The 12224-nt window shown below is 46.5% G+C and overlaps 1 protein-coding gene across 2 annotated transcripts in view; it reads right to left on the bottom strand.

Annotated features, from left to right (window-relative positions):
* The window catches only part of Ak5 (adenylate kinase 5), a 193904-nt gene that overhangs the window by 141423 nt on the left and 40257 nt on the right, over positions 1-12224 (bottom strand). For both annotated transcript variants that reach the window (XM_032897134.1, XM_032897135.1), the window contains exon 6: positions 3835-4026. In XM_032897134.1, the coding sequence (XP_032753025.1) occupies positions 3835-4026 (192 nt within the window). The remainder of the gene's footprint in view (positions 1-3834; positions 4027-12224) is intronic.

Here is a 12224-nt window from a genome sequence, read left to right as displayed (position 1 = left end):
AGACATATCTTAAACCTGTGGATGACATGTTTGTTTAAAAAAACATCTCCTGGCTGGGACTAGATCTGCAGTGAAGGTCTTTCCTAGCAGACACATGACCTTTGGTTCAATCCCTGGCACCACCAATAGACAACCAAAGCTATCGGGTCAACTTCGTTGTAATTCATCAACAGGCGTGTTTTAAAGAAAACCGTAAGTTGCCATGGAGTTTTAGACTCCTACATTATTAATTTGGGGTTTCTCGTCAAGAACGTCCATTTGGGTAACAACAGTAGTTTCCTCAAAAGACATGGTCTTGTAGTTTCAGATCCCAGAAGATGAGTATTCGGGGAACAGGGCGTTAGAAGAGGAAGGAAGAGACACGGAAACCCTGCAGTGATGTAAATCAACTGGACGACTCCTTCCACAGACTACGAGCCCTTTTGACACATGCTATCCAGTTAATCCCAATAAGCACATGGTGGAGGACGAGATCCATTTTACAGGGAAGGTATGAGGCTCACAGAGAAGGCCATGCTGTCTGCAGGTTACATAGGTGTCCTTCAAGGGATGCCACTGGCACCCACAACATGCAGTAAAGATGTCTGGTGCACGTTAAGTGTTGTCTCTACATTGTCGTCCACCACCACGTCACATCCTTTCTCTCACTGTACTGGACCTCAAGGTGCATGGCTATGTCCTACCTTGTGGGGCGTTAGGATATTAAATGGCAGTGGAGCTGAGGTTCCACATAAAGGTTTGAACTTCAGGGACCTGAGAGAAGCACCAGGAAGTTTCTCCTCGCTGTGGTCCTCAGGAGGCAAGCGGTTAATCCTGCATGGATGGGGGAGGGGGGAATCTGTTCTGTTCCTTATAGGGAATCCAATCCCTGAGAATGCAAAGAGTCTGCGAGGGAGTCCTGAACATTCTCCCGCCCAGTCTATAGCATATGGTTTCGTATATGTTTCCCCACAAACTATACACTCTTCACATGCTAGGAACATACTGTGTCCTGGGCAAGTACCGTCCTATGAACTTGAAACAGTCAAGGAAGAAACTGAACGTCTTTACTCCCATTTTACGTTTTATGTGTTCGGCACATACATGTGTGTGCATGGTGGCATGTGTGTGCATGGCAGCATGTATGTACATGGTGGCATGTGTGTGCATGGTGGCATGTGTGTGCATGGCGGCATGTGTGTGCATGGTGGCATGTGTGTGCATGGTGGCATGTGTGTGCATGGTGGTATGTGTGTGCATGGTGGCATGTGTGTGCATGGTGGCATGTGTGGCATGTGTGGCATGTATGTGTGTGGTGGTGTGTGTGTGCATTTGGAGGACGTCAGGCGACCTACATTATGCTCTGCTTTACTCTTCCAAGACACGGGTTCCTCACGGAGTTTGATGTTTTTTAGCTAGGCTGGCTGGCCAACCAGCCAACTCCAGCAATCCTCCTGACTCTGTGCCACCCCCCAGCGCTGGGGTTACACATAATCTCAGCCGCGCCTAGCTTTATATAGGGGTTCTGTGTGTCTGTCTTAGCTAGTGTCAACTTGACACAGCCTAGACATTCCTGGGAAGAGAAAATCTCACCTAAGAAAGTGCTCCACCAGACTGTCCTCTGGACATGGTGGGCATTTTCTTGATTGCTGATTGATGTACAAGGGTTTAGGCCCACTGTGGGCAGTGCCATCCCTAGGCAGGCATAAGAAATGTAGCTGAACAGCCTGAGAAAGTAAACCAGAGAGCAGCATTTCTCTGTGGTTTCTGCTTCAAGTACCCACCTTGACCTCCCTGAACAATGGACCTTTTCTTCTCTGAGTTGCTTTTGGTTATGGTGGTTATTACAACAAGAAAGCACTAATGAGGACCATAATAACAAGAACTCAGTAATCACCATTACTGACCAAACAGTCTTCAGCTTGCATCCCTAACAACTAGAGAAACTTCTGAGTGAATATTTACTAAGTGAATACAGGAATCCGTTGGGAGTGGTAGGTAGATGCCTGGGCAGGGTCTGGAGGCGAGGCATAGAAAAGGAAAAACTTGAGTCTGACCTGTTAACTAACAGAGTTTTACCTTAACATGTCTGTGATGAGTAAAGATGACCGGTTTTGTTACTTAGCTCATTTTTAACAACAGGAGTGCCATTGAATTCGGAAAGGGAACCGTGAGCCCAGGGCGGAGAGAGAACACGAGTCTCGGCAGACGGTATTTATGACTTTGGCAGGCTATTTTTTTCTTTTCCCTTTTTTTTTTCAAATTATACTCTTGGGAGCTCAGCCTGTGTTCCCTGGTTTCCAAAAGGTGACTTTGCAAGGAAAGTTCCCCTCAGTAATTAGAGGCATTCGTCTTAGGACTCATTTGACTCCGGCAGTGAGGTCACAGGCTGCTAGACCTACTGTCACAGCCTTCCTCAATTACAGGCGGTGGCAACTCACCTTCTCGCAAAATATTAGTAAATTAACACTCCTCACTCTGCATTCATTTGGGAAATCTGCTCAGCTTGTGAGGACCGTGAGAGGCAGGGAGTCATGAGGACAGCTCGTAAAACCTTCAAGCCTTGTACATAGCAATTAAAACTCTGGCTTTGCTTCTTCTGTTGGGATTCAGTCTGTGGGGTTCATTTCTTTTATTATCCAGGAGGCAGAAATCAGCACTGTTAATTGGTGAGAAAAACACAACACAACACAACCCACACGCGCGCGCACACACACACACACACACACACACACACACACACACACACCATAGAAAAATCCACCCAAATGTTCCCGAACATTTTCTAGAGCTTGGTGTCTGTTTTAAGCCAAAAAATAAATGACCTCTGGCATGGTAGTTGTTTCCAGACCAGATTTACGACGCTGACTTAGAGCACAAATCACAATATGAAGACTGCAAAGTGATTACTCTCCAATCGCTACAGCTCAGGGCATTTTAGTTCACCCAGGCATCCTTTGGTCTGTAACTATACTTCTGTTGTTACATAGGAACTGAAAAAGAATGAGATGGGCGGACACCATTTTAACCAGGTTCCCAGTGGGATTCACGGGCCCACTCGGCAAGAACTCCCAGTCTGAGGCAAAGGGGCAGAGAGGGCAGGAAAGAGAACTGAGGCTGCCCACCATGAACCAGCTGCCAGGTAGATGCTGTGGGCTTTGTGGCACGAGAACTAATCCTTGAATCAGAGCTGCTAGCCAGAATGGCCTTCCCCTCTGACGCTTGCACTCACACATGAAGAAGGGTCAAAGACTCAGTATCAACCTTCACTGGAACACTGAATACCAGTGACCTTAGAGCCAAACGAGCATGTCGGAAAACATTTATATCGTCACGTGTGTGTATACATGCACTCTACTAAAGGAGCGGAAAGATGGACACCTCCCATCTCAGTCCCCTCTCTCTTTTACAAGTCAAACCATCAGAGAGCACTACGGCAGAGTCAGGGTCCGTTGCCTTTTAGTACGTGACAAAGTACAAATTAAAAATCCACTCTCCTTCCACACCACGCCAACTGCTGTCTACTGGTGTCAGGAGGCCCTAGCAAACGGAGAAATGGGCGCACATGGCTTAAAACTCCCCAGACTGTGGCCTCAAACACTCAAAACCGGATAGAACTGGAGACAAGGTTTTCCTCTTGCAAAAAAAATCAAACTATAATGCAAGGTTGTAAAAATCGCTATGGCTAGATCAAGGGATATTACTAAAAATGACTACCCTTCAAAAACTGATGCCGCACGTTGTCCTGAAAGCTACGCCTTAAAATCAGGAGCATTTCCTAGCGAGAACATGGGCTGGTTGGAGGTCTGAAAGTCATTCCCGTGTGTTACACACCCCCCTGTGAAGCCAACTTACAGTCACGATGAGCCCCTTCTCCTGGAAGTACTTCACTAGCGGCGCGGCGTTCTGCTTGAAGTTCACTAGTCTCCTTTGCGTGGCTTTCAGGTTGTCATCCGGCCGCCCCTGCTGCTCCGCACGCTTCTGTAATCTCTCCTTGAGCCTCTGGTTGGCACAAGCCAGGAACACCACCAGGTCAGGGGTGCAAATCTGAGGGAAGCAGAGAGGTAGACAGGTGTTTGTGATGTCAGCACACACACACACACACACACACACACACACACACACACACACACACCACCACCACCACCAGCAGCAGCAGCAGCAGCAGCAGCAGCAGGGCCCTCTGATGGTTCTGTGGTGGCCATACCCTCGAATCTTTCTGCCTTTTCCAGATGATTTCCTGAGCTGCTCTCTACACAGGACTGCCTTGTCTTATTGCTGTCCCTGTAAAGAACAGCCTGTCCCCTGTGGCAGTATGTGGTAGCCCTCTGTACTTCAGAAAACGTATTTTCTGTCTATGCTCACATACATTTTCAGGCTGAACTTTGCTAGAGCATGCGTAACTTGATTTTAGAGGCGAGATGATCACTGGGCCCCAGTTGTCTGCAGCAAACCCATGATTCCCCTATAACCACTATTTTACATATTTTACAACTGGCTACTGCAGGCTAAGCTAGTTCTAGATGCCATAGTCACAGCACTCTACAAGGTAATACACATTAAGTCTGTTTTGTACATGAGCACAGCAAGGCTTTGAGAGTCCAGAGCTCTTAAGAGTTCATGCAGTCACTAAGGTCAAAGGTGTGTCTTGCTCTGCTTGGTCTGCAACCTCTCAAACTTTCCCTGTCACATGACACCAGAAAGCCAGAGCCAAGTACCAAGGAGTTATATGGATGCAGCTTCAAAAATGTCTACTTTTTAGGTAACTGAGAACTGGAGTGTTTAAAGGGTACCAGGACCAGGAAGTGAATGCAGTTTACTGTTGAGCCTGGGACGAGGCTAAAGGCATGGTGGTTTAAAGTAAGAGTCTCCAGTTTAACAGGAAGAGCTGCTTCTGTGTCCTATGAGATAGCTGGGTGTGTAAACGTATTTATCACCAGGACTCACATGCTGCAAAGATGAAATACAGGTTTTTATCCTCAACCAGGTTGTCCTCTCATCGCCTCACACATAGCATGGCACTTAAGCATACACACATATATGCACACATGCACACATACACATGTACACACACATGCACACAGTCACACGTGCGCACACATACATACACATGCATGTACACATGCACGCACATATTCATATACACACATGCACACATACACACGTACACACAGGTGCACACAGTCACATGTGCACACACATACATACACATGCATGTACACATGCACGCACATATTCATATACACACATGTACACACAGACACATTCACACACACAGGGACATAAAATAATATTTGTTTAGGAAAGAAAAGGAAAATTGTCTTGTGAGGCTGGAAGTGTTTGTGTCAGGACCTAACAGCTGAACAGAGGGCAAAGATTTGACACCAAGCATGTGTGTCCTCATGTGCCAACATGGATGTGTGAATGGATGTCCCTGTGTTATCCTGAAGACCACACACGAAAGTGCCCAGAATAAATCAAGACATTGTTAGCCATTCTCCCTGGCTCTTGATTTTCCTGTGTGATTCTGGGTCTCCTCTGTCACGCTTTTTTAAATGTTGTTTGTTTTTCCTATAATATTTTTTCCTCTCTAACTCCCAAGCAGGTTGTTTTCCAAGTCTTCCGTCACCTTTCCTGAGTGGCTCTCCTGTTTGGTTTTCATCTGCACTCCATATTGATTCCAGATACACACTCAACAGCCTGGTGTTTTCAACTTTGTGACAGTTCTTTCCAGATGCTTTAATGTAACTTTGACCTTAGCACTTTTCTACCTCAATCATGTCACAGTAAAACTCCTCCCCTGCCCCTTCTCTTCCCCCTCCCTCCCCTGCCCCTTCCTCCCTTCTCTCCCCCCTCCTCCTCTCCTCCCCTCCTGCTTCTCTGCCCTCCCCCCCCTCCCCTCTTCCCCTGCCCCTTCTCTTTCCCCCCCCCCTGCCCCTCCCTTCCCCTGCCCTCTCTCTTCTCCTCCCCTCCCCACTGCCCTCCTTTCTCCCTCCTACCCTCCTCTGGTAGCAATGCCCTTTCTTAAATCTCTGGATTGGAATACTTAATAGACCTGTAACCCTCACCAGCCTCCAGTCTGTCCCAGGGATCAATACACCTCTTGGTTTGTCCCTGAGAGCCCTTCAGCCTCCCTCAGTGTCCCAGCGCCTGATCACAGCTGCATCAGGGAAAGGGACTGACCCAGATGAGATGTATCCAGAATGAGACTGCCTTTAGATTCCATCTAGGACAGTGGTTCAGAACCTTCCTCACACTGTGACCCTTTAATAGAGTTCCTCACGATGTGGTGACCCCAACTATGAAATTATTTTTGTTGCTACTCTATAATAGTGATTTTGCTACTGTTTTGAATCACACTGTAAACATCTGATATGCAGGATACCTGATATGAGACCCTTGTGAAAGGGGTCACAACCCACAGGTTGAGAACCACTAATCTAGTATTTGTCCTTTGGCAAACTTCAGCCTTTCTGAACTAATTTTCTTAAATAAAGGGGAGATTTCCAATATAGTAATTTAGCATTCTCCCTTAAAAAACAAAAGAAAGAAATACAAACATGACCCATGTGTGGCTGACGTGATGGCTTGGTCAGTAAAGGGTTTGCTATGCAAGCATGAAGATCTGAGTTCAGATCTCCAAGCCCTGCCAGGATCCATGCCTTCTGTAATCCTGTGTGCAGGAGGCCATTGATGCCTTCTGTAATCCTGTGTGCAGGAGGCCATTGATGCCTTCTGTAATCCTGTGTGCAGGAGGCCATTGATGCCTTCTGTAATCCTGTGTGCAGGAGGCCATTGATGCCTTCTGTAATCCTGTGTGCAGGAGGCCATTGATGCCTTCTGTAATCCTGTGTGCAGGAGGCCATTGATGCCTTCTGTAAGCCTGTGTGCAGGAGGCCATTGATGCCTTCTGTAATCCTGTGTGCAGGAGGCCATTGATGCCTTCTGTAATCCTGTGTGCAGGAGGCCATTGATGCCTTCTGTAATCCTGTGTGCAGGAGGCCATTGATGCCTTCTGTAATCCTGTGTGCAGAAGGCCATTGATGCCTTCTGTAATCCTGTGTGCAGGAGGCCATTGATGCCTTCTGTAATCCTGTGTGCAGAAGGCCATTGATGCCTTCTGTAATCCTGTGTGCAGAAGGCCATTGATGCCTTCTGTAATCCTGTGTGCAGGAGGCCATTGATGCCTTCTGTAATCCTGTGTGCAGAAGGCCATTGATGCCTTCTGTAATCCTGTGTGCAGAAGGCCAGATGCCTTCTGTAATCCTGTGTGCAGAAGGCATGAACCGCTGGAGCTCCCTAGTCTGCCAGCCCAGCTGAGTCAGAGGCTCAGGGCCAGTGAGAGACCCTGCTTCAAAAACAAAATGTAAGCTGGAGAAAGCTGAGGAAGACCCTTGATGAGGCTGAGCTCTGGCTTCCACACATACATGCACACGTGTGCACACACACCATCTCCACGGGTACACATAAAAAAACTTATACATACATATACCAGAGACATACACGGACAAATACTTTATTTTCTAAAATACTGAATTATAAAATTTGTATTTATTATTATATGTAATATTCATCATTATAAGATGTGATAAAGGACACATTTAAAACTACCTCAAATAAATTATGTAAGGAAGAAGGCAACTTGTTGTTGATGATGATGCTGTTCTGTTTTGTTTTCTGAAACAGGGTTTCTCTGTGTAGCCTTGGCTGTCCTGGAACTCACTCTGTAACCCAGGCTGGCCTTGAACTTGGGGATCTGCCAGCCTCTGCCTCCCAAGTGCTAGGATTGTGTGCCACCACCAGCAGGCAGGAAGTAGGCGATTGTTGACAAACAAACTATGCTATATTTAGGTTGTTTTGATAACGCTATACGTTAAAAGGCAGGGGAAAGAATTGGCCGTGAGCTACCATGTCCATATGGGATACAAGAAAACGCATCTTGTGGTTTTAAACTCTTGCACTGAATACCTGTGCAAATCAACTGGCTGATGTTCCTTGGCTTCTATCTTGGTCCAAGTGTGATGCAGAAGCTCCCCTCGGTGACAGAGTGAGCTCATCAGCAGCTTATGTACTGCATTTGGTCCTGTGGTTGGTTTCTGTACACCAGGGACAGCTTCCAATTCATATTATACACTCTGAATGTAACTGCATTCTGTTGGGTTGCTATTTAAACTACTAGAGTTTATAAATAGTCACTTTAGACTTATCAAAAAGTGGAGCAGCATATATTATATATTATACACACCATATATATATACATACATATATGTATATGTATATATGTGTGTGTGTATGTGTATATACATATATATATATATATATATATGATTTATTCTCATGAGTAGAAGACCAGTGTGGAGAAAAACGGTCTTAAAGTAAAATTGCTTAATTTTATAACTGGGATTACGCTGCTGTCTTTCTTATTACACACTGAAAAGCCTATGACTGTGAATTCAAAGCAAAACAAAAAGCCAAGAACAGCCAAGGCGAGACCAGGAGCTAGGGCAGTAAACAACCTGACCCCAGCTGATGGTGGCCCGGCTAAGGCTAGCAGCGCTGCAGGCTCCTTCTCTTGCTTGGGCCTCACAGTGTCCAGTAGCACTCCATTTGAGAGAAAATGGTATGTAACTTGCTGTGCCTCTCCCCTCCCAAAGCAGACACCATTGTGTGAAGTAGAGTGGGGGCAGAAAAGCCACTCTGCGTGCTGTGTGAAAGGAAACTGTTTGCAGGGGAGGGTGGAAGCTCTCAAAATGAAAGAGGAGCTCGAGGAGGACTACAGAGGAGCAGACGGCGTGCATGGGGTCTTGGAGGACTAAGAAGAGCACATGCATGGGGCCTTGGATCTCGTTCCTCAGGTTCCTCAGCTTGACTGACAGCCCACGTCCACGCTAGGGCATCCCTTTCCTTTCTTAACAAGCTGTGCCCTTCTGCCCTACACCTAAAAGGCACGACTCTTCATCGACCTTCCCAGAGGCTGCTAGGTTCTTCCCCTAACCTGTACTGTTTTCCCATAACGTCTCATAAAACCATCCTTGAGCTTCCTGGTGAGTCCATCTCTGGATTCTTTGATTAGTGAGACTCCAAAGGGCACCTCGGTTTCTCTGGTAGCAACTGTATTTCAGAAGATGGGAAACCCTACGGGTTGCTCACGACGTTGACTTGAGGTGCAGGGGAGGCCTGTCTCACCAAACAGGAGGAACCATCCAGTCCTTGAAGGGCACACCCATACCTCAGGAAGTATGTGCTGATTGAATGAATGAGTAGTCAGATACAAAAATACAGGAGAAAGAAAACAGACACCACTTTTGTCTACATGGCAGTAAAATTTGAAGTGGTTGATACTGTTTCTCCCATTCAATTAAGTCAGAGAGTCCTTCCCCCTCCATCACATTGATAATTCAGTCTCTCTGGGTCTATTATAAGCCCTTAATTCTGTTCAAAGGAATCAACCTTTGTATAGGCAAGAATACATTCACAGTGTCAGGCTCACAAAGAAATTCAGTTTTAATACTCTCTTACCCAACAGGGTCACTCTCTGCCCTGTTCTTTAGGAAGCTGTATTAGGAGAGCTCGACTCCCCAATTGTATCTGCTACACTGTCAGAAATCAGGAAGCCAAAGGACAATTAGCATTGAAATAAAAGCTGAAGTCACATAAAGTAAGAGGTAGACAAGGAAAGGGAGCTATGTAGCCTGAGTTAACCCCAAACCTGCAAGCATCTGCACTCTGGTGATAAATGGCTTTAAAACTGGAACATTCGGTACTCTGCCCTGAGCGCTGCCTGTTCCAGGTACTGCCAATTAAGGGGTGGACCCGGGGGCTCTCCCTGAGGTCTTGCTTCTAACAGGGCTTCTGTTTGCCTTCCCATTCTGCCAAATGGCTTCTTTCACACGTTAAACATCTACTGAATGAAAACCCGTGTTGCTCCACAGCCGGCGGATTAGGTCACTATGAAAGGAAAGCTGATTGATAACTGGATTTTATCATCTTTTACAAAAAGTATTTCATTTTTAAATTCGATGTGCTAGTCTCTGAACGTGGGCTTCGCATGTTAAACACAAAGGCCCTATGAGACTCTAGTAGGCACCCTTAATCACCGGGCCATCTTTTCAGTGTGTAACTTCACTGTGTGTGTGTTGCATGTGCATGCACATGTGTGTGTGTGTGCATTTGTGTGTGCATGTGGCTGTGCGTGTTGTACTTTTGTACCAGGGCACAGAGGTCAGAGGAGGTTGCTGGGTGTGACGCAGAGGCCAGCATCCTCCTCTGTCACTCTCTGCCTTATTTTATTTTATTTTTTTTCTTTTTGAGACGGCATCTCTCACTGAAGCTGCTATTTTTCAGTTAAGACAGTGGCCAGTGAACCCCAAATCCTCTTGTCCCCCATTTCACTTTGGTGCTGACACTGAACATCTGTGTCCAAATCTTATGTGGGCACTGGGGCTCTAAACTCCGTCTTGTATAGCAAGCGCTACCACCCACTGAGCTGTCTCCCCAGTCCTTTTAACATGGAGATCTTTCCTGAGCGGTTTCCACAGGGCCGGGGAACAAACCTGCTAATATGTGTCGCTCATATTAGTTAAATAGCAGCAGCAACAAAAGTCATTTTACTACCCAGGTTTTTAAATAAGGCCAGTGAAGGGTGGCCCACGACACCACCGGGGGGCGGGTGAGATGGCTCAGTGCATAAGCCTGAGAACCAGAGTTTGGTCGTGGTGGTGAACACGGTGGAAGGAGACTCTAATGTCCCCTGGCCTCCACGTGTGTACTGTGACACACATATACACACATCCACACAAACACATATGCACTAGATAAATGAAAATAAGTTTACACTGACCATGGCAGACACCAAATATTTAAATAAAATTAGACACACAACATGGCCATAAACACGAAGATCATAAAAGATGTCCGGTCTTCCCAGATGATCAATGCCATTCCTTAATTTTAACAGGTTTTTGTGGATGGGGGAACCAAAGTTCTCCCTAAAAAGTGAGAAGATGAGTCAAGCCCACCTTGGATACAAACCCAGCACCACGTATGTGACGTGCTGCAGATGTATGAATAAGTTTACCTTATATTAGTCTAATGTGGCTGAACTCTCACAGTTAGGAAAAAAATGTCATCTCCCCAATGGGAAATGTCTGCAACATTGTATCAAAAACACAAAATCTTAGTAATTCAGAAAATCCAAGTGGAGATCACACACCCACCAGATGGTAAAGGCAACAGAGTTCAGTGAGGCCCCATGCTGGCTGGGATGTGGCCACTGGGGGGAAATATGTGTCATTTGTCCACTGGCTCACTCGTAACTTCGGTATCTCGTATTGATAAGATCCATTTTGGGTACCAACAATGAGCAACAAGCACACATAAAACGTATCCAGACTCTCTGATGGAGCTTAACCAAGAGGAGGAGACAGACCTCAACCAAAGAATCATACAGGTAAATGCCAACCAGATGCACTACCCCAGGTGGGACACTATGAGAGCACAGGACAGGGAGAGCCAGATCCACCAGGCTAGCCACGGAGGCTCAGCGCTGTGAGCCTCAGGAGTCGGCATACACGTAGGCTTGCCCCTCAGCACACACAGCTGTCGAACCATCCTCTCTAAGGGAGGTGGGCCGAAGCCGTTCTTTCTGGACAGGAAAGTGCAAGTCATTAATTAATGTCTTGGGTTAATTTTTCCAAATAGAATTTGGAAGATGCTAGATACCAAGACAGATAAACTGGGACAGTGGCAAATATGGAGTCATGCTAGCTGTGTTACTTTGTCTGTTCTCTTTCTTCAGTTGACCTGAGGCCTTAGCTGTTAAGTTTCTCAGTCCTAGAAGAAAGGGCACAATGTGGGAAGAACACTGCTCTCTTCAGAAAGCCCCCATTGTTCTCAGTCTCCTCACTTTTAGAGAGAAAGGGTGTGACAGACGTTGGTGGGCGCTAGGCCTTTCAATGCGCTACAGTTCTTTCGGGTGAGAAGAGCCATCCCTCTCTCTGCCCTCTGCTGCTCCTCTTGGCTCGCTGCTTTCTGGACAGCCAGTGGGATGTGCTGAACAGGATTCTCAGAAGGCCAGTGTTGGTGTGGCTTTGGCTCCAGGTTCTGTCTCCTCTTCTACATTTAGATCAACATTTCTAGGGCAACAGTGGGACAGTCTGAGACTGGGGGATAAACTAGGGTTGGAGGCTGTCATTTTGCTTGTCTTGGTCTTAATCTCTAGGCTTTGGATCCTGCTTTTCCATATA

The sequence above is a fragment of the Rattus rattus genome, chromosome 3 (assembly GCF_011064425.1).
Source record: "Rattus rattus isolate New Zealand chromosome 3, Rrattus_CSIRO_v1, whole genome shotgun sequence".
NCBI classification, from domain to species: Eukaryota; Metazoa; Chordata; class Mammalia; order Rodentia; family Muridae; genus Rattus; species Rattus rattus.
This window is presented reverse-complemented; position numbering and strand designations above follow the sequence as displayed.